Source organism: Rhinatrema bivittatum, chromosome 2, assembly GCF_901001135.1.
Source record: "Rhinatrema bivittatum chromosome 2, aRhiBiv1.1, whole genome shotgun sequence".
Classification (NCBI taxonomy): Eukaryota; Metazoa; Chordata; class Amphibia; order Gymnophiona; family Rhinatrematidae; genus Rhinatrema; species Rhinatrema bivittatum.
The window spans coordinates 429,305,464-429,325,567 of NC_042616.1; the positions used below are offsets into that span (position 1 = coordinate 429,305,464).

General features: G+C 41.4%; 1 protein-coding gene across 1 annotated transcript in view; it reads right to left on the bottom strand.

Moving 5' to 3' along the window:
• Positions 1-2,604: 2,604 nt before the first annotated feature.
• BCL2 (BCL2 apoptosis regulator) overlaps positions 2,605-20,104 on the bottom strand; it is a 300,057-nt gene continuing 282,557 nt past the window's right edge. Inside the window, exon 2 of the mRNA XM_029590305.1 lies at positions 2,605-5,875. Coding sequence (XP_029446165.1) covers positions 5,741-5,875 — 135 coding nt within the window. The 3' untranslated portion in view covers positions 2,605-5,740. The remainder of the gene's footprint in view (positions 5,876-20,104) is intronic.

Here is a 20,104-nt window from a genome sequence, read left to right on the forward strand (position 1 = left end):
CTACAGAACTCCAGTCTAAAGATTTGCAAGTCTCTCTTGCCACGTCTGAGGGCTCATGTGTCAAACATTAGGAAAAAACTGAAGGGGAATGGTAGTCAGGGAAGAATAAGAAAGACACCATTGCTCTCTAAAAAGCACATTGTTCCCACCTCAGGTTCTCCAAAGAGTCTCTCCAAAGAGTTTCTGGAATAATGTTTTCTGCACAGATGGGTCAAAATAAACATTTCGTTTGTTGAAAACTAAACATTGTCTTTCAGAGTGAGAACCTCATTCTGACTGCCAAGCATGGTGGTGGAGGTGTCTTAATGTGGGGCTGCTTTCCTACATCAGGTCTTGGACAGCTCGCATTTACTGACGGAACTATGAATTGTACTTTATATCAGTAAATTGTAAAGGAGAATCTCAGGTTATCTGTCCGTGTGCTGAAGCTGAGTCGAAAGCGGGTCATGCAGCAAGACTAGGATCCAAAATATTCAAATAAATCTATTACAGAATGGCTGAAGAAGAAGAGATTTCATATTTTGGACTGGCCAAGTCAAAGTCCCAACCTAAACGCTATTGAAATGTTAAGAAGCAAGTTGCTCTCAAATGTCACAGAGTTGAAACAGTCCTGAATAGATCGGGGCCACAAATCCTCCAGGCTGATCAGCAATTACAGCAAATGTTTAGGTGAAGTTATTGCTGCTCAAAGGAGGTGCCGCTGGTTACTAAATGAAGGTTCATGTACTTTTTCCACACAGGGATACTTATTGTTTAATCTTTTTGTTGAATAAATAATCACAATCTATTATTTTTGCACAAGTTATACATTCAGTGGTGTTATCTTTCTCTCTTACCAGAGCTTAGATTAGGAGCTAATCATAGTTTGAGTATAAGCTGTGCTAAAATACAGACCATCACAAACTTTTTCTCAGCATTCTCTATGTAGATGAAACATCAAAGAGGTATTTAAAGCAATCGTTAGAAATCCAGGCATTGGTAAACTAAATTTTTTTTTGCCACAAGTGAAAAGGCAGCTCTAACAAAGCAGGGCGATACCACAATGTGTTGCAGTCTAAATGAAATTTCCAATGAGGGTTAAAAGATTTAACTATTTTATTTGAGTACAAAGTGATTTTAAACATTGCAATCCTAACCGTTGCCATTAATTCAGGATTTCTTTCTGGAAGGCTTAATCAGTCGCAGTCCTAGACTGAGCCAGTGATCAGCCTCGATACCGTGAGGGGTTGGAGGGATATGGCAGTGTCTGCTCTGAGACTGCAACAGACCCTGCTTACAGAACCATTTACAGCTTTAGGAATAATAATAATACATGATCACAATTTGTGCCTCTATCTCTAACTTTAAAGCTGCCCTTGTGGGGAATGTTTTCCCCCCAAGGAACTGTACACATGCAGGAAGGAACTCAAGGGAGGTGGCACACTAAACCGTCTGACTGTGTTTCCCAGTGCTGAGAGCACTTGGTCTTTTGCCTTTGTGCATCACAAAACACCAAGGCTGTTACATTGAAATCCTTTAAAATGCATCCAGTCCGGCTGTGGCGGCCTACGCGTCGGCCCCTCTGCTCCACCAGCACGCTGCTTAAAAAAAAGAACTCTAACTGGGGAAACCGGGACACTAAAAGCCAATCGTGGGTTCTCTTTAAAGTGCAAACATCTAGAAGCTGCCAATTGTACTTTAAAAAAATAGAATATTTCAAAAGGATAAGAAACTCAATTAAGCTCAAGCTTTTATAAACATTCAACATTTGTTAAGTTTAGCACAGGTAATGCAGCATTAGCTGGTCCCTTAATCTGATACAGCTACAATGCAGTGCAGGGATATTTCATCTAGCGTGGTGGAAGAAATATCCCCACCCATGTGACCTGCACAGACAGAAACAGATTAAAATGTTTTCTCTTGATGTTTTATGTATAGTGTGCTGTGCTCATACACAGGGAAAGCTGGGGGCCAGGCAGGGCAGCAGAGAAACCGCAGAAAAGATCAGTTATGCAATGTCTGACCATCAATGCATTAGGTAACTGTAACTGTACTTCATATCACTTGTAAAAGCAGCTTTGAAACATTTGCGATCTGGAACGCACTACATAATGAAGTCCTCTGAAAAAATTAACTTCGGTAGTGTAGCAGCAAGAAATTCATATGTAATCTTAAGGACACTGCAAACCATTAAATAAAATAAAGACTTCTCTTTTTCTGTTGTTTTTACTATTCAAATGATCCGAGGTTAAATAACTCTTTAAATTATCTTCAGCTGATAGCGAGGAGCTACTCAACCATAGGGATGCCGGTCTCTACAGGTACATCGTTCAGTGAAGGGAAAACGTCAGGCAGCTGGAGCTCCCAGCAAATACTAGCGTGCTTATGTTCATGATATGGAAGCTGAAGCTCTCACCCAGGCCAAAAAATGGTCTCTGGCTACAAGGAAGTACGCTGTAGCAAGCAGCGTACCTCTCAGCATCAAAGGAGGTCTCCCATGTGGCCTGCAAAATGCATCAGAGCAGCCCAGCAGCAGCAGCAGCAATCAAAGCACAGGAAAGATTATTTCTTAACTGGTTTTCCTTAGTCAAGTTTTTAGACACAAAGGGGCCCTCTGTTCTGCACAATTCCTGAGCTACATAAATGGATGAATACCTGGCTCATGTCTTTCTTTTTTTTTTTTTTTTTTTATTTTGTCTTAGGCTAGGGGGGAAAAACAAAGGTATTTGGGCAGCCCAATGGATATGAGGCTTTGTCCCATAAAGATTTTACTCCTGTGCATTAATTTTTTTTTTTAATACATGGAAATTTTATAGAATATAGGCCAAAGCAAGCGAGAACTACTTGGCAACATTTAGTACACGTAATTACAGAGCGCAAATATCGTTACTTCAAGGTGAGCATGGAACTCTTGGGCAGCATCACCATAAGAAAACTTGTACAAATAAAATCAATGTGCTATTTATGCATCCAATGCAAGGGCAACTTGAGCCCGAGTTGTAGAGCTGTAACTGTAAAACAGGGTTGCTCAACTATGGTCCTTGAGGACTGCAAACAGATCTGGTTTTCAGAGTAACCAAAATATGCAAGTCAACTAGGTTTTATGTCCACGTGCATGGAAAAATATCTGCAAACTATTTGTTGTTTGCAAGCTAAAACCAAATGGGGCTATTTGTAGTCCTGGGTACCAGAGATGAGAACCTGTTACAGAAAATGAGACCTTGCACATGTGTATACTTTAATTTTTAAATGTACCAGTATCTGAAAAGGAGAAGGCCGAGTTCTTTTATCATTTAAATGATGCAGCAAAACCAGATACACTGACATAGTATTTGAACACAAAACCTCTTCAGTGAGAACTCCCCTCCCCCAAAAGCTAGACCAAGAGGTACTGCGAAGGCTGCAGCTTGTTTGCATCCTACTCCCTGTCCGCTGTTGACCTAGATCGCTTCTTTGCCCTTTTTGTTTTGGCTAAAATACAAGTGCAGGGTCTGAGCCATGAGTGGAGGATGCTCAGCTCTTGGCCTCTTGCCTGAGATTGAGAATCTGTACAATGTATGGTGGGGACGTTAGCGCCTTGCCATCTGATCCCAGTGGGGACATGGATGATGTAATGACCATTGCCAAAGCAGAATTAAACTGCCTGTTTAAAACAAGAAAAAATAACAAACAAACCCTACACAAAGAAAAACCCAACAGATCTGCTAAGAGCTACTGCTTTACTATCTGCTGGCTATATAAAGGCATTTATGTGTCCTATGCTTGCAGTCCAGTAACATTACTTATCTCATACTTGACTGCGGCTCTGATAAATAATTATATACACATTTTTTTTAAAGTTGACAGAATAAGGGAAATTATATTTCCTTTAGCAACATAAAATTTCAATAAATGTATCTTGCAAAATAAAAAATAAATTTCAATATTTTTTTTAAATGTAAGAACATATTCCACGTTTGTGTATGGGTGAAAGAGAGATGCTGTGTCGCATTAAGATTTTCTTTTTTTTTTTTTTTAAGTCTGTAACCCACAAATCTTTAAAAGCAGCTTTAAAAGGCATAAAGTCATTGGTAACTAAATATATTACATTCCAAGGTTGTTAGAAATAAAATTTCTTATAATGCCACAAAACTGGAAATTTGCAGCTGCCTGTCACGCGTATCCAACACTTAATTCAATCTTTGACAATACTGCGTGTTGGCAGCTCCTTTTAACCAGAGCTTCAGACCCTTCTTCTGTACATACAACAAGAAATCCGCATATCCACACTTATAAGGATGCAGAGGTTTTAAAAGTTATACGTAAAGGAAGAAAACAAGAAAACGGTCACTGCAGAGAACATGGAATTCTGCAGAAATAAAGTCAGCCCAGGGGTTCTGACTTGGACATTACACAGTATTTTGGAATTACAAATCCTGAAGAGTCCAGCCTCCAACCCGGTCATCACAGTTTCTAAATGAGACAGTCTAAGAGTTTTTGCTGCTTTAATAAAGCTGCACATGGTTTAGCCCTCTGCACAAGAATGGTCTTCCACTTGCGTTTATGTCCCACTCCTCTTCCAGTTACGGCTGGACTCATGATCAATATTTGGCATAACCCAAGCACAAATCCTTCACATTCTCCCTCTCCCCCAAAAAAATGGAATTGGACTTTTGTATCCAGTTTGATAAGCACTGACAAGCAGAGCTCAGCTATGATGCAACACAGGCAAGTAATCCAAACAGATCCCATTAGCCGTATCTCACAGGCTGCCGAGGCCAAACTAAATGTATTTGTGCTCCGAACTCTGGGAGAAGGCAGGTGACTGTATGGGATCAACCGGAGAAGTGAAGTCATTGAAGTGCAAGAGTAAATTTTGCAGATGCAGGCAATGAAGAATTCCCAGTCCTGGTGAAGGGCTGTCAAAGATATTTTTATCAAAATGTCTGAAACTGCTGGGACCCCTTTAGCCTCAACGGCTATTTCATCCTCTTAACATGATCCATACTTAAACATAAATATCCCCCATAATTTGAAGGACCACATGATAGCATATCCTGTGATTTTTTCTATTCCAATGATAGTTGTTGCCATAGTTGGTAGCTTTAAAAAAAAAAACAAACCAAAAAAAACCACAAAACTTCCATAACGTATCTGATCCCACTTCAAATGAAACATCACCTTGGAAATGTCCATTCCATCCTGAATGGACTTAAAAGCAACTTCTGGAGGGCTTTCTTTAGCACATTATGTACCATCGTGGGTCAAATGGAAATCTTCATATTTTCCAGTAGTACATGAGTTCAAGTTCCTTCATGGTCCAAGTCCCCTACTGTATATGAGAGAATGCAAGTGAAAGGCAGGAAGAGTCTTAACAGTGATTTTACCCTCTGGAGACACACAATACATCCAGAAGGTCAGGGATATATGGCATCTCTCTCAGTTAACCACAATACAAAACCCAACAAATATAAAACAACTCCATTCCTCCCCCCTTCCCCCCCAAAAAAAAATCCAACAATTTTCTGGCAATATTTGGATACCTGTGGTAAAAGCTGTGGAGAACTTCGGAGCTATGTTTAATAAATAAATTGCTAGTTTTCATGGATTCTTTTTGTAAATGTTTCTTTGGCAGTTACTGTATAGCTGATTTAGTAAGCAGCCTTGGTGCGCTAATAAAATAAAAAATTTCTAGCTGTTATTAGCAGAACACGGTAAAAGCTTTCCTGTTGCTGTGAGGTCTTGCTTTTTATACATCCACGATCAAAATGTTTTGTTGGCTTCATTTGTGTCCCAGGTAGGCGCCGAGCGTAATGCAAGCCACCACGATAGCCAGACTCAGCACAGTCTTCAGTGACAACCAAGAGAAGTCAAACAAAGGCCTCATGTTGCTCCCATAGAGTTCCACAAAGGCATCCTGGGAAGACAAGCAGAAAGGAGCGTTATAAGAGATTATAAGGCGTGCAGTCAGAGCAACAAGAAACGGCGATTCTGAAACATTCCAAGCATGATGATTTCATTACAAGGCTCCAGGTGCCACAATGCGAGCTTTTGCAGAGCTCTGAATGAACCTTGTTCATGGAGAAATTTTACTACAAGCTTTGAAGTCAAGAATACCCTTTTTGCACTCAGTTTGTACCATTTAGATAACTGATAATGCAATGGAAGGGAGAGGGCTTATTGACTGAACCAGCCCAAATTGACCAATCAGATTTCCTGGTGGCCAGATCCCTCACACGTGGCTGCATATCCATCGTGAAATAGAGCAGCTCTCTCTTTTGTCGGCACCATCAGGGTGGCGCGACTGTGTCCATTCATCTCTTGTAATCAGAATGTGTTAAGTACAACACTGTTTCAAAACTAAAAGTTCTTGAACATGTTAAATTAAATGAAATATGTAGCAAATATAATAAACTTATATTGATTCATTTATCAGTTAAAGGTATTTTACATTTTACCAGTAGAGGGTGCATGAGACTTGTCTATAACTCTATATCTTCTATAACACCTACAGAAATGGTTCAGAAGATTACTATGAAATACCCATAAGTGGATAACGGTAAACACTTTAAATATATGTTCAACTTTGCTATTTCCAGTTTTTAGAGGAAGAGGATTGGTGGGCACGACGACATAGGTTCATGCTCTGGGAAAAGTGCTAATCTAGCAATTCTGAGCCTACCACCCTATGTGGGATGGGGAGAAATGTTTTCCAGTGCTAAAGTATTGGCTCCAGACGAATGGGCGTGTGGGTTTCTTCTTCCCCGGAATTATCACATAGGGCTGTGAAATAGTTCAACTCTTTTAGTACATCGAGTCCACAGATAGCTCAGAAAACAAAGATGAAACTGATGGACCTGAACAACTATGGAAGTGTGAAATTATCCAATATATAAAGGCAGATTTTAAATGCCCGGCGTGCGTAAATCTCGGCCTTTACGCACATGGCCGGGCGCGTAAAGGCTGGGACGCGCTCTTGGAAGGGGCAGGCCGGGACAGCGCCATTGTTTGCTGACCCGGCTGCCGGCGCGTGCAACTTACTTCAGGGAGCTGAAGTAAGTTGGGCCACAAAGGTAAAAAAATTTTTTTTTTTTTAAATTTAGGGATTGGGGAGGAGAGGGGAAGGGAGGGTAGGGTAGGGAAATTCACTCCCAGTCCGCTCCAATTAAGAACTGGGGAAAGCAGCAATGCGTCGCCGCGGGAAAGTCGCAAAAATGTACCCTCCCTTGCGTATAATGTGCGAAAATCGCGCGTCCATGAGTGCGTGCCGGGTAGCGCGCGCACTCATGGACGCGTGCGCATATTTTTTTTTTTTTTTACAAAATCTACCCCATATTGTTCTGCCTTGTTAAACAGATAAGCACAATAACATTGAGAAAATACGTTCCACTCTGCTAAACTCCCAACATTGGTTTTGAAATGTATATTCCTAATAATGCGGGGTACAGGAAATGAAGATCACTGGTTGAAACGTTTCTTTTAGTACACTGTTGAAGGTGGAAGAGTTCTTTTTCTTTTTAAATGCAGATAAACATGCTCTTTCTGCAGTCCTACTTATAAAAAAAATGTTTTTCCTTTCCTGTTTCGTATCAGGAAAGTGGAAAAAGATAGCAAATCATGGCGTTCTGAAAGCCCTGCGCCTCTGCTTCAGGCAGCACCTGACGAAGGGACGCGCGCGTTCCTGACAGCTCAAGGACGCCGTCACCTTTGCATCATTTTCTGATTGGTCCAATACAAAGTATCAGAACCTGCAAAGAATGCAGCCTCCTTCCAGGCCCAATATGGCTGCCAAAACGTTTGTGTTACACCAACCTCTCCCTCCCCCCCACCAAATACAATACATTGTATAACACAAAACATGCCATCAAAGAGGAGAAACAATGCCGCAGTTATCCTCTGCTGAATGGCGATCGCTGCCCCTAGGAAAGCTAAAAGGCCCAAGAGGCAGATCTTTTCCAGCAGTGTCAGCATTTCTTTTCTGTGCTAAAGGAAGACACAATACTGAATATCTTTGTTTATTGTATAACTGGATACTCAGCAGTCTGCTGTATCTGAACAGGCACATTTACCTTGCCTGGGCTGCCAGCGAATGCCAAGCCAGAACAGATGCTTTCAGACTGAGCCCGTACCTTCCTGAAGGCTTCTCTCAGTACCAAAATGCTGGATAACACAACAGTAAGCAAAAAGTATTTATTATTTTCACTTACAAAGTTCTTTTTTTTTTTTTTCTCTGTTTCTGAATTTTAAACAGCCTCCTAAAACCTGGGGTTTGAAGTCTGTTTTTGTCCATCTAAAATGGAAAACTACAAATCCCACAATGCATGGAGACTGGGAATACAAAGCCAGGACTGGCTTCATCTACCACTAACGGCTTAGAATTAGTAGTAGTAAAGGATACACAGAAACTTAGAATATGCCAGCAATTTATTCCTGATGCAATGCCATACACCTCAACTGAACTTTGGCTTTCTTCTCTCTTCTCAGCAAGTAAGGATCTCTCTGCTTATCCAATGTCTTCTTGAATTCCGTTACCAATTTTATTTCCACCATCTCCTTTGGGAGGGCATTCCATGTATCCACCACATTTTCCGTGAAGAAATATTTCCTGCTGTTGTTCCTGAATCTAACTCCTCTCTCTGGAGTCTCATTCTACGACTTCTTGTTCTACAGCAAGCTTTCCTCTGAAAAAGTTTGGTTTCTTGTGCATTACCTATATCTTTAATGTATCTGAATGTCTCTATCATCTCTCCTGTCCTCACAGGGGTTTTTGTGAAGACTCTGCACATTTTGATAGCCTTTCTCTGGACTGCCTCTAATCTGGCCAAGTTTATTTGGAGGTAAGGCCTCCAGAGCTGGACTTGAGGGAAGTGTCACCAACAACTTGTACAAAGGCATTATAACCTCCTTTTCTCTGCTGGTTATGCTTCTTCCTCTGAATCCTAGCATCCCTCTGGCTCTGGCCACAATCTATCATACTGTTTCAACTATCTTTGGATCATCAGACACGATCACCTCAAGGTCTCTCTTTTGGTTAATGTAAATCGTTATGTTACCTCCTACCATACACTGCTCCCTCAGATTTCTGCACGCCAAATGCATCATTCTCCACTTTTTCACATGGGGCCAAGCACTGCCCACTCCTTGAGCTTTGTTCGATCTATGACTGATGCAAGAGTATTAGGATCCCTACACAAACCTTGCACCTCCCTCTTCCCAATTAACCTTCTGTTCCATGGGCTACACCTTCCTCTTCCCACCCCATCAGGATTTTGATAATTAAATTAAATAATCATAGTACTAACCATAAGCCTTCCCAGAACAATTCTGTAAAAACATAAAATTAGACTTTATGCTTTCAAATATTAATATAAATATACATAAGACAAATATGTTTCAGAAACCATATCACAATGTTTGATGAATGTGTCACTGGTGATCCTGAGGGGGAAAACTGCAAAAAAATAAAATCAAGAAATACATAAATTTACAAATTAAAAGAAATCCAACCAGCACGGACTACTGCAACGCTCTTATGCTAGGACTACCTAATACGACATTAAGACCACTGCAAATACTTCAGAACACAGCAGCCAGAATACTAACAGGAAAACGAAGAAGGGACCATATAACTGAAACCCTAGCAGAGTTACATTGGCTACCAATTGAACACAGAATTAAATACAAAACCCTATGTATCATTCACAAACTGATTTATGATGAGAAATCAGACTGGTTAAACACAGCATTACGGGTACACACTCCACACAGGAACCTCCGCTCAGCAAATAAAGCCCTCCTAACCATTCCATCAGTTAAAACAGCAAGACTGACACAAGTGAGAGAGAGAGCCCTATCACTAGCAGGACCCATAACCTGGAACACAATGCCTCCAGAGATCAGGCTACAAAGTGATCTCAAGGCATTCAAGAAAAACCTAAAAACATGGCTTTTTAAACAAGCATTTTACAAAGAGATGGGTGAAAAGAGCGAAACTAGTCAGGAAAAGACAGAAAGGTACAGACACACAGTACTTTGAACTTTACAGTAGATTAGTCTATGAACTCTACACCACAATAAGCATAAATATAATACTATGTGTAATAAAACTACTCAAGTAAGTACCTTGGTACATCTGGTCATGATCTATTTCGCTAATGACTATGTATATTGATATATTGTAACCGAACCTTTAATGGCACCTGTTAGAATGTACTATAGTACACTTTTATCGACATTAAATATGTGCCTACATGTAAACCGTTGTGATGGTATTTAACTTAGCAACGGTATAGAAAAGTTTTTAAATTAAAAAAAAACAAAAACCGCAACACCTGAAGATAATCTCTGAAAGGGCTGTTTTCCCTTCATTTTCAAATAAAAAAATTAAAATTCGGTTGCCACCTCAGTAACAGTGACATAAACTCCATTCATTACCGGGCGCTTGTGAAGTAACATAAAACCCTTCAAAAAAGACATTCAGGAGCTATATAGCAAACCTGTCATACCAAAACAGCACCAACTCCCAGAATTGAAACAGCAACAATCCAATCTATGAAATGGCAACACTGCAGATATTCCACCGGGCCCTAAAACACCTTTGGGGGAAACTGAACAAGCCAGACTGCCTCAGATTCGTACATAGAGCCTACACATTAGCAGAATATCTCACCTTTGTCACAAGTGAACACAGATTCTCATTAAATACAGAATAAGTGACTAAAAATTAGAAACAGAGATATGCAGACAAAACCAGAACACTTCTCGTTCTGTCTGCTCCCTCAGAGGTGTCCAGTCTGTTGCAGATTTTAGTCTCATCTGCAAAAAGGCAAACTTTTCCTATTAACCCCTCTGTAACATCCCTCACAAAGACCATGAACAGAACTGGCCCCAGAAAAGATCCCTGCGGCGTTCCACTAAGCACCCTTCTCTTCTCAGAGTGAATTCCATTGATCACAACCCTCTGATAGCTATCACTCAACCAGTTTCTAATCCACCTTTTCCTACTCCCAGGCTGCTCAGTTTGGGGTCAATTTGAAGACCTGAACGCGGTTCCTGGCACATGCACATGGATGTGCCGATTTTATAACATGTGCGCGCATGTTATAAAATCCTATGGCCGTGTGCGGGCCCGCCCACGACTCGCATGCGCAGAGAGGGCGGATTTTAGCAACATACGTGCGGCGACGCAATTGGGCCTCCCCCAGTTCCCTCCCAGTCCGCTCCAATTAAGGAGCGGACTGGGAGGGAACTTTCCTTAACCCTACCCTTCCTACTTTTTCCCTCTCCTCCCTGGCATCTAACCCAGCCCACCCTCTGCCCCACCCAGCCTACATCCCCCCAGCCCACCTCGTTTGCAGGGCCTGGCACTTCAGCGTGTAATGGGGGTTATGCACGTGCTCAGGCCCTTTCTAAAATGTGTGCGGTGCACGCAAGGCCCAGCCACGCACATAACCCCCGTTTTTTACACACGTGGCCCTTTTAAAATCAGGCCAATTATGATTAGTTTCCTATTTAGGATAGAATGGTGATCTTTACTGAAATTAAAGTACACCATATATAGCACACACCCCCAGTCTAATTCTCTGGTCACCCAATCAAAGAAATTGATCATATCTGTCTGACATGATTTCTCGCTAGTAAAAACATGCTGCTTTAGATCCTACATCCCATTGGATTCAAGATACTTCATTATTCTTCCCTTTAATAGTCTCCATTAATTTTCCCACCATTGAAGTTAGGCTGATTGGACTGTATTTCCCCTATTATTACTTCTATAAAGAGGAACAACATCCACCTTTCTCCAGTTCTGCGAGACCACTCCTGTTTCCAAAGATTGATTGAACAGATCCATCAGTGAATCTTCCAGAACCTCTCTGATCTCTCTTAATATCCTAGGATATATGCCATCCAGCATCATAGCTGTGTCTACTTTTAGTTGTGCTAGTTCCAAGCAAACACTCTGTTCCATAAAGGTGCAACATCTATACCACTCCCATAAGTACCCCTTCCAACTGTCTATGGTCCTTCTCCATTCCCTTTTTCAGTGAAGAATGACCAAGGTGTTTGCTTAGCGTTTATGTATTTTCCTTGTTGCCTTCCAATTATACCTCCTTTTCTCCTCTCTTTCTCACAATCCCACCTCTGCATTTTCTCTTTTTGTTGACGTGCATGAAGAAAATCATCTCGCCTCAATACAAATACCAAAAGCGTGAAAGCCTGCCCAGAAGCTATACAACTTAAAGTTACGGCTGTGCATCTGATATCTGATAGTTTTTATTCCAGTACTTGCATTTTTATACTATACAGCCTAAACTATACCTGCATCCGCTTTCTTGGACTATATCTGGAGCTAAACATAGCAAAACTCAAAAGCGTGTCTACCCTATTCAGAAAGCAAACATCCATGCCAAGAAACAACTCATCAAACCAAGGGCTTCGATGCTGTTTATTTTCATCTGGGCTTTCGATTTAGATATATATCTTCTTCTAAACATTATCACTTTGCTAAAATTATTGATATCCACACACAGACCCTTGCCATTTAACTATTTAGCAATGTTTACAGTGAGTGAGTGAAGTTACTGCAGTCAGTGCCATGGCACAATTAACACGTTCAATGCAGTTGGTAAAAACTTGCAGTAGGCTTTGGCAACTGGTTGGAACTGCCTCTTTGACTTATTTGCTTTCACTTTCTCAGACATCCTGATTAAGTTCATTTCCGAAGCCTGTTTGGACAGCCTGTCACTATTTGTTTAAGTTTTAAAGCTGTTCTAACCAAACATGGTCACCTACATTTACCAAACAGAGCCGGAAGACATGGGGAAAAGGACACATTGGAAGCGTCTGTAGCTATTACAGCCTGACCCCCAGGGGCCACTTTGTTCCACAAGAACTGCACTATTGTTTAAATGGTAAAGTTTATTATAATTACACCCCTGTTTCTTGTGAACCAGCATGATGGGACCACCGTCTTGAATGTTGGTATATAAAAAAGTTAAATAAATAAATAAAATAAAAAGATATCTACTGTCAAATAATTCATGGTAGTATAAATAATATAAAAATGGTAATATGTCTATCCATATATAAATTACCATGTTTTAATTTTTAAAAATAATTTGGATGGGTGGGGGACAAATAAGTTAGCAGTTGATTTTACTGCTTTGTGGAAGTTCTCATATTAACATTGCATGTTACTTTAGCAGTCAATATAGCCAATTCTGTGTGAGATTCAGGCGATAATACACCTAGGTAGAGGCCTTTGGTACCACGTAATCTGTCAAAGACCAAGCCAGATGTTCCAAGCCACTGGAGAACACGGTCAACAAGATCAAGGATAACTACTCTGACCATCAAGCCCTCTAGCAAGGGAATTTCTCTTGTAAAGCAATGCATAAAATACAATAAAAATGTTTTAACATTAATTTTAAAAGCTTTTTCAAAACTGCCAAGACAGTTGTGGCTTCTCAGCAAGCTTCTCCTGCGGCACAGAACCCTTTGAAACCTCCGGCAGGGACTGGCTGACGAGCAAGGTTACCAACCATAAATTTACAGAAGAACTGAAAAATCAGCTTAAAATTGGATGCGTCCAAAAAGGCCTTCATTTCTTCGTGTTTAAGTCCATAGTTCTGCAACTGCCCATTTCTTAAAAAGCATAACTGGTGACTTGGTCACGTGCCTCTTCCAACTCCTCCCCTTCCGGTGTCATTGGTGCATGGAGAGCAGCTGGAAATGCTGCATGATTAAGTCATACCCAATATTTTCCCAATGTTAAAAGGAACCACACCGTTGGAGAGAAGCTTGCTGCAGATCCAACACTCTGGAGGAGAGAGAGTGAGCAAGCCAGCCCGGACTGGGAGAAGAGCCTGAATTTTTGAAGGGTACACCCCAATATTTTGATGATAATATCCTCAGTGGGAGGCAACCCTCAAAAGCCTGAATTCTGCAAGTCTCCAGTGACTCATCTGCTATCAATATACAAAAAAAAAAAAAAAAGATGAATTATCAGTAATAATGTTTTCCAGGAGTTGGCAACCCTGATAAAAAAGCATGGTCAAGTTTACAGAGCTATACTGAGGTTTATGCATTCCACACTTAAAATTAATTTTTTATTAGCTGGTCCACAGATCTGACTCTATTAAAAAAAAAAAAATTACCAAGCTTGAAAAGCTGGAAGATTCCAGAAGCTTTTACCGGATTGAGAGCTTTACGTGAGACTTAAGAATCATCTTCTAAATAAACATTCATTACTGTTAGCTATAGTTTTATAACTTCCGCTCATTGGCAGCACACCCGGAGGGGATAGCCCAGGCACAGGCTGATAACCAGTTTGTTATTCAGAAATAACAGATACAGGCTCAGGGATGTTTCCGAAAAATACTTGGCACATATTGTAGGAGCAGAGGTTTGGCTTGGCAGTTAGCACCATGCACACACTATAAGCATCCCAGCATAGCTCTTGGGATGTGCGTTTTGATCCTTGAGCTGGCACAGCATCTTCGGGTGACCCTAACGTGACACTTTCTGTGTGCATCCGTTGACTCATCCCGCTGTTGATTATTCAAAATAAATTCTGCAATTTTATTTCCTCCTCCCTTTAAGGGGCAAGGAGAGTGCCAGCAGGGTGCCTATCCCAAAGGTGGCTGCGGCTCGTTAGAATCCTGCCCTAGACGGAAGGGTTGAATAAGAGCCAAATGATTTATTGCAACACCAGAGGTGGCACTACTGCACCCCCAACAAGCTCACTAATGTGCAGACAACCGAAGAAAGAGTTAATTATTTGAACACGCATCAATGAAAAAAAAACAAACAGGGTTCCTATGCTCTACTGTACTACCAATCAAGTGTATTGAGTGGGTGGTGAGCAGAGCAAACATGAGGAAGTAAGGACTTTTATTTATACCTGAGTGAAACAACTCGTGAGGAAGTGACTCTTTTCTTCACCATCACAGAGTATAACAGGATATCCTCCTCAGTCTCGCTGCTGAATGAAGCACTGTTTGGGTTCCACTCGTTGAACAGGAATTCCTTGTCCTTATTCTGCACTGTACTTCATTCTGTGACTTCAACATGAGAAATTACGCTCGCACTGCCTCTGGGCTTTTGAAGAAACTCAGCAGAGTCGGGGGAGGGGTGGGGGGGGGGGCTGGGCACAGCAGATGCCAACACTGCAGAAGGGGCTGATGCTGGCACCAAGGCCCCAGAGCACGGGAATTGGGAGTTTCCCCTTCCACCTCAAGTGGCCTGAGCTAAAAAAAATAATAATAATAATAATAATAAGGAAAAGCATGAATCGTGTTGAATCCTTGTGCTCAAGGTCCAACACACTGTATGCAGTTACTAACTGGCATGCAAATGTGATCTGGCAAATGCATGCAAATAAATGTGTCGCTGGTCTCCTCCGTGATACTCAAGCAAATACTGGATCTCCTGCCCTCATGCTCAGCATACTATTTGCTCAATAGCAGAAAAATACCTTAGCCTCTTAGCAGAGAATCCTAATTTCTACAGGCCCCAAGGGGGGGGGGGGGGGGGGGGTAGATAAACTACTGTGCTCTGGCAAAGCCCACGGGTGGGTTTCACCTGCGAGGTAATTTCGCTTTGTTTACTGCGCCCCTCCAAAATACCTGCACAAACCTGCGACTGCTTTTTTTGAGCGGGTATTGGTGGAAAAACCACACGTGGAAACTCAGAATAGCCAAAGCAATGCACGTGGTTACCTCCCCAGGCCGGGGAACATCCCCCCCAAAAAAATGTGCAGGTAAAAACAGGCGTGTTGTCGACGCACCCACGTAGAAGACGGGCAATAATCAAACAGCCCATTTCCATAAGTAACTGGCGCTTTGCTCCTGAAATGGTTTGCAGCATTGCCCGCTAAATATTTCTGGTCACTATTTCTGACATCGGCGCTCAGATACATTAATGAAATGCTTTTGTTATGTGCACATATAAAAACTCATGCACAAAATATATAAATAGTATACTCTCTTGCCTTGCCGACATCTCGGGGTACCGAATACACAAGTATCATATGTTGCACATGAACAAGCAAATAAAAGGCATTGCCATAAGGAAACATTTCAGAGGCCATCAATTTCTTTCAAATGTCATGTATCTCTTTCTCTGTGTATATAAATATTTATCTAGATGTAAACATCTTTCATTTTTCTAGATTTCACTATTGCTAACATATACATAGAAAGAGAAAGCGCATAATTTGGCCAGAACAATTTTAGAAAATCCTGTTTTTGACAACTTAAATACAAACTTGGAAAAATCATCGAAGAAGGCTCTAAGAGTCACTGGACTGATTTCTTTTTACCTGTTGGTATGATTTTAACACCTGCTGTGGCATTTGAATATTGTGAAACAGGAGGGCCTGTAAAGTGCAGACAATCCATAGTGGTCAATTCTGGCACACAGTCACCAAAGGCGACGAACCAAAAACAAACAAACCAAAACAAACAAACCAAAACCAAAAACAATTGACAGTCACAAAACTATCTTAGTCACAAAACTATCTTTTTTGTAAATGCCATATTACATGTGCCATAGAGGAAAGAGGGGGGGGGAAAAATGATTGGCCAATTAAATTAAGGCGGAACTCTCCACATTCACCGATGAGGAAAGACGTTCCGGAAAGTGAACTCGCAGATTCACCATTTTTGGAGTTACAGGAACTCTTGCCCTCCCTCGTGATCAGTGAGAAGATTAAAAACTTTTAATTTATCCTCTATCACAAGCTTGAAGTCAAGTGACATTCGAGAGGAGAGGCCTTGAGGGCCTTGGTTGCTGCCGAAGCATCTCTGTGGTGTTATGGATTTGCCCAGCCCTAATGGACACGGAAGCATGTTGGAAGGAGACAGAACTGCAGCTGGAAATTGGGCTGACGCGCAGCAGGAGCGGAGACTGGCCTTGCTTGCCTTGAGGTGTGACCACTAACAGCTGAGAAATCACAAGCATTCCAGATGTTAGTGCAGCCCCCTTATAGGCAGTCAGGGATGCACCAACAACATCGCCATCATGCTGTAATCCATACTCTCCCCTACAGCTGTTAATATCTTGCATGACCATTCAGCCTGTCTTCAGGAAAGGGTCTCCCGACCCAGAAACTCTGTAACATTTGATATACTTGATGTGTAGAGTAACTGGTCTGATTTTAGTCCCCAGACCATTTTTATTAGCTGGTTACATTCTATCCATACAGAAGACAATTTTGAAAAGGATTTAGCCAGGTGACTTGGGCAGATTGCAGCAGTTGTGTGCGTAAGAGAGAAGCAACAACAACAGCAAAAAAAAGGAGCTGAGTGGAACTAGTTTTACCAGGAAGGCCCATCAGGTGAGCACCACGAGATTCCAGTCATGCATTCTCTCTCTCTCTCTCCTACTTGTTAACGCTTTTCATGTTTTAACTAGACACAAGTTCAAATGCCTTTTGCCTGACCTACCTTCATGACAGAGCCTCAGCCTTCTCAGGCTAGAAGCCAAACCCTCTGGCACACTGGGGACAGCGCGACCCTAACTGCTGTGTAGCAGCAAAATCTGCTGATACACGCGTCTGAAGGTTGACACTACAGCACCATGCTTATGTCAGCAGAAGCATGGCCAGAGCTTCACTGCGAGTAAGTCATAAAATCTCTCTGAGAAGTTTTAACTAATTTCCTTGCAATACTTCCGCAGTAGAACTCTAGGGCATTCTATAGCATGGGCTTTGCTTACATTTCTGCACTGTACTTTTAGCATTAAAGGATGCTGCACCAATAATGCAAAAGTGATACTGGCATGCTTAAGGGAATGCAAGTGTGTGACTCAAGTCAAAGGGACACTTTCAGCCCGAAAATACAAAATGTAAACCATCCCATTTTACCATGTCACATATAAATGGTGAAATGATCCCCTCTTTTAGAGTTTATCAGCAATAAGACAACAGTAAAAACTGATTGAAACTGCAAAGAAGAATTTCCCTTATCTGTTAATTCCTTATTTAGTCCCTAGCAGTGCTCCCTCTAAGGACTGGGTTGCTGTGTGCAAAGATGTTTGGTTACATTACCTTGTGAAGACTACTTTATTTGATGCAAAAAGCCTAACAATTTATATGCTCCTGGCAACCTAATCCTTAAGAGAAAACTTTGGCTAACTCCATCCTTAAAATAATCGCCTAATCTACTAACAGCAGTTACAATAAAATATGTGTATGAAAAAATATTTTCTGCAAGAAGGTTACAAACTTCTTTCTGCGTGCAAGTGAAATTACTAAAGAGCAAACTTTTGTTACCATAGAAATGAAGACGAGATGACCATAATGCCATAAAAGCCAGTGATAATAATCGGCATCATTTTCATAGCAAGAATTAAAGTTGCACAAGAAATGGACCTTTAAAAAATAGACAGATCCTCATGAAATATAGAACAGAAACACCAGAAAGTATAAATAGTAATGTGCCAACACAATCTGAACTGGAAACTGCAACAAGCTTGTGCTAAATGGAAAAACAGAAATATCACCATTCCTCACATAACATCAAGCAATAGAATCAAGAGATATAAAACATCATTCATAATATTAAAATCATACTAATAAAAAGAATAAATATGTAAAAACAGTTGACAAATATCCAATAATTTAAAAAAACTCACATAAATTTGATCTAATATTTGACAAACGCCAATAAAATATTTAAAACATCTGATGAATAAAACAAAGGAGCAGGAGCAAGTTGCATGTGCCAGCACCCTGCCGGCACAGCGGCAAATGGCCACTGTGCCCGGCGCATCTAGCCCCGCCTCGACCCTGTTTTAAAGCCCTGGTATTTACATGCGACCTGGGGTTTACGCGTATGGCTGGGCCCATTTGAAAATTGGCCCGGCGCACATAAGGCCCGGGATTTACATGCGCCGGGGTTTTAAAATCTACCCCTATGTGTGCATATTGAATATTCAAATGTATGCATAGTTTCTCCTGTCTATGGATGTCATAGAAGCCAGCTGACCCTCCTTGTGTCCCCCAAACAAAACAAACTCCTCTGATTTCCAGGATTTTGACCTTTCCACATGCCCAGATCTGAGGTTTGCATCCATAGCAACGGCTGGAGAGTGGGGGACACTGTTCCCTCTAAGCTCCGTGCATGCGCACACACAATGTTTTATGCTTCAGCGCACACATTTTCCCCTTAGCGAACAAACTGGTGGGTGCAGCCCTAGGGACCCTGAGGCTCGATGGGACTGTGGCAGAGCCCATCCTGCCTGAGAAGTCTTGGAGGCCAGCTGGGCCTCAAAGAAAAAGCACGGAAGAAGGGGGGAGGCCAAGAATGTGTGTGTGTGTGTGTGTGAGAGACAGAAAGGGTATATGCCTGAAAGCATGAGGTGGATATTCAAAAGCATTTAGATGGATAACATAATAGTTATCCATCTAAATGGCTTACCTGGCTATATTTAGCTCTTATCCAGCTAAATTCTAGCTGGGTAACTAGTTACCAGACTATAATTTAGTCAGATAACATAGGGGCGTTCCATGGGTGGGTCATACTCGCATCGGGAGGAGTGCAGTTAGCCGGCTAACTCTGGTAGGGCTGTAGGCCAGTTAGACCAGCTAACTTGAATATACCCTGCTAGTTAGCCGGATATGTTTATCTGGCTAATTAGCAGAGCTGCACAGCAGCTGAAAATGGACCCTCGTGTGTCTGAGGGAGTGTTTCCCAAGGTGTGTGTAAGGGAGAGAGAAAAGGTGTATGCTTGAGAGAAAGAGTGTGTGTGTGTGTAAGGGGAGAGAGCATGTTTGTGTGAGAGTGTGTGTATGTGAGAGACAGAAATAGCATGTTCCTGTGATTGAGGGTGTGTGAGAGAGAGAGAGAGAAAGAGAGGAGAAAGTTTGAGTCCTGTGATTGAGGGTGTGTGAGAGAGAGAAAGATAGGAGAAAGTTTGAGAGTAACAACTCTCTCCGCTGCTAATCCACAACAATTTTTGGCTATCTGGAAATCAAGTTTCCAGGTATGGAGAGAGTAGAGAAATTTGTTTATCCTTTATTAATTTTAATTATTAGTTGTTATTTATTGCATCTGCTGATTTTAAAATTATTTTGTTTTTCAGGAAATGTAAAAAAATTGATGAGAATAATTATTGGATGAGTCATTTGTTTGCTGTATAGAAA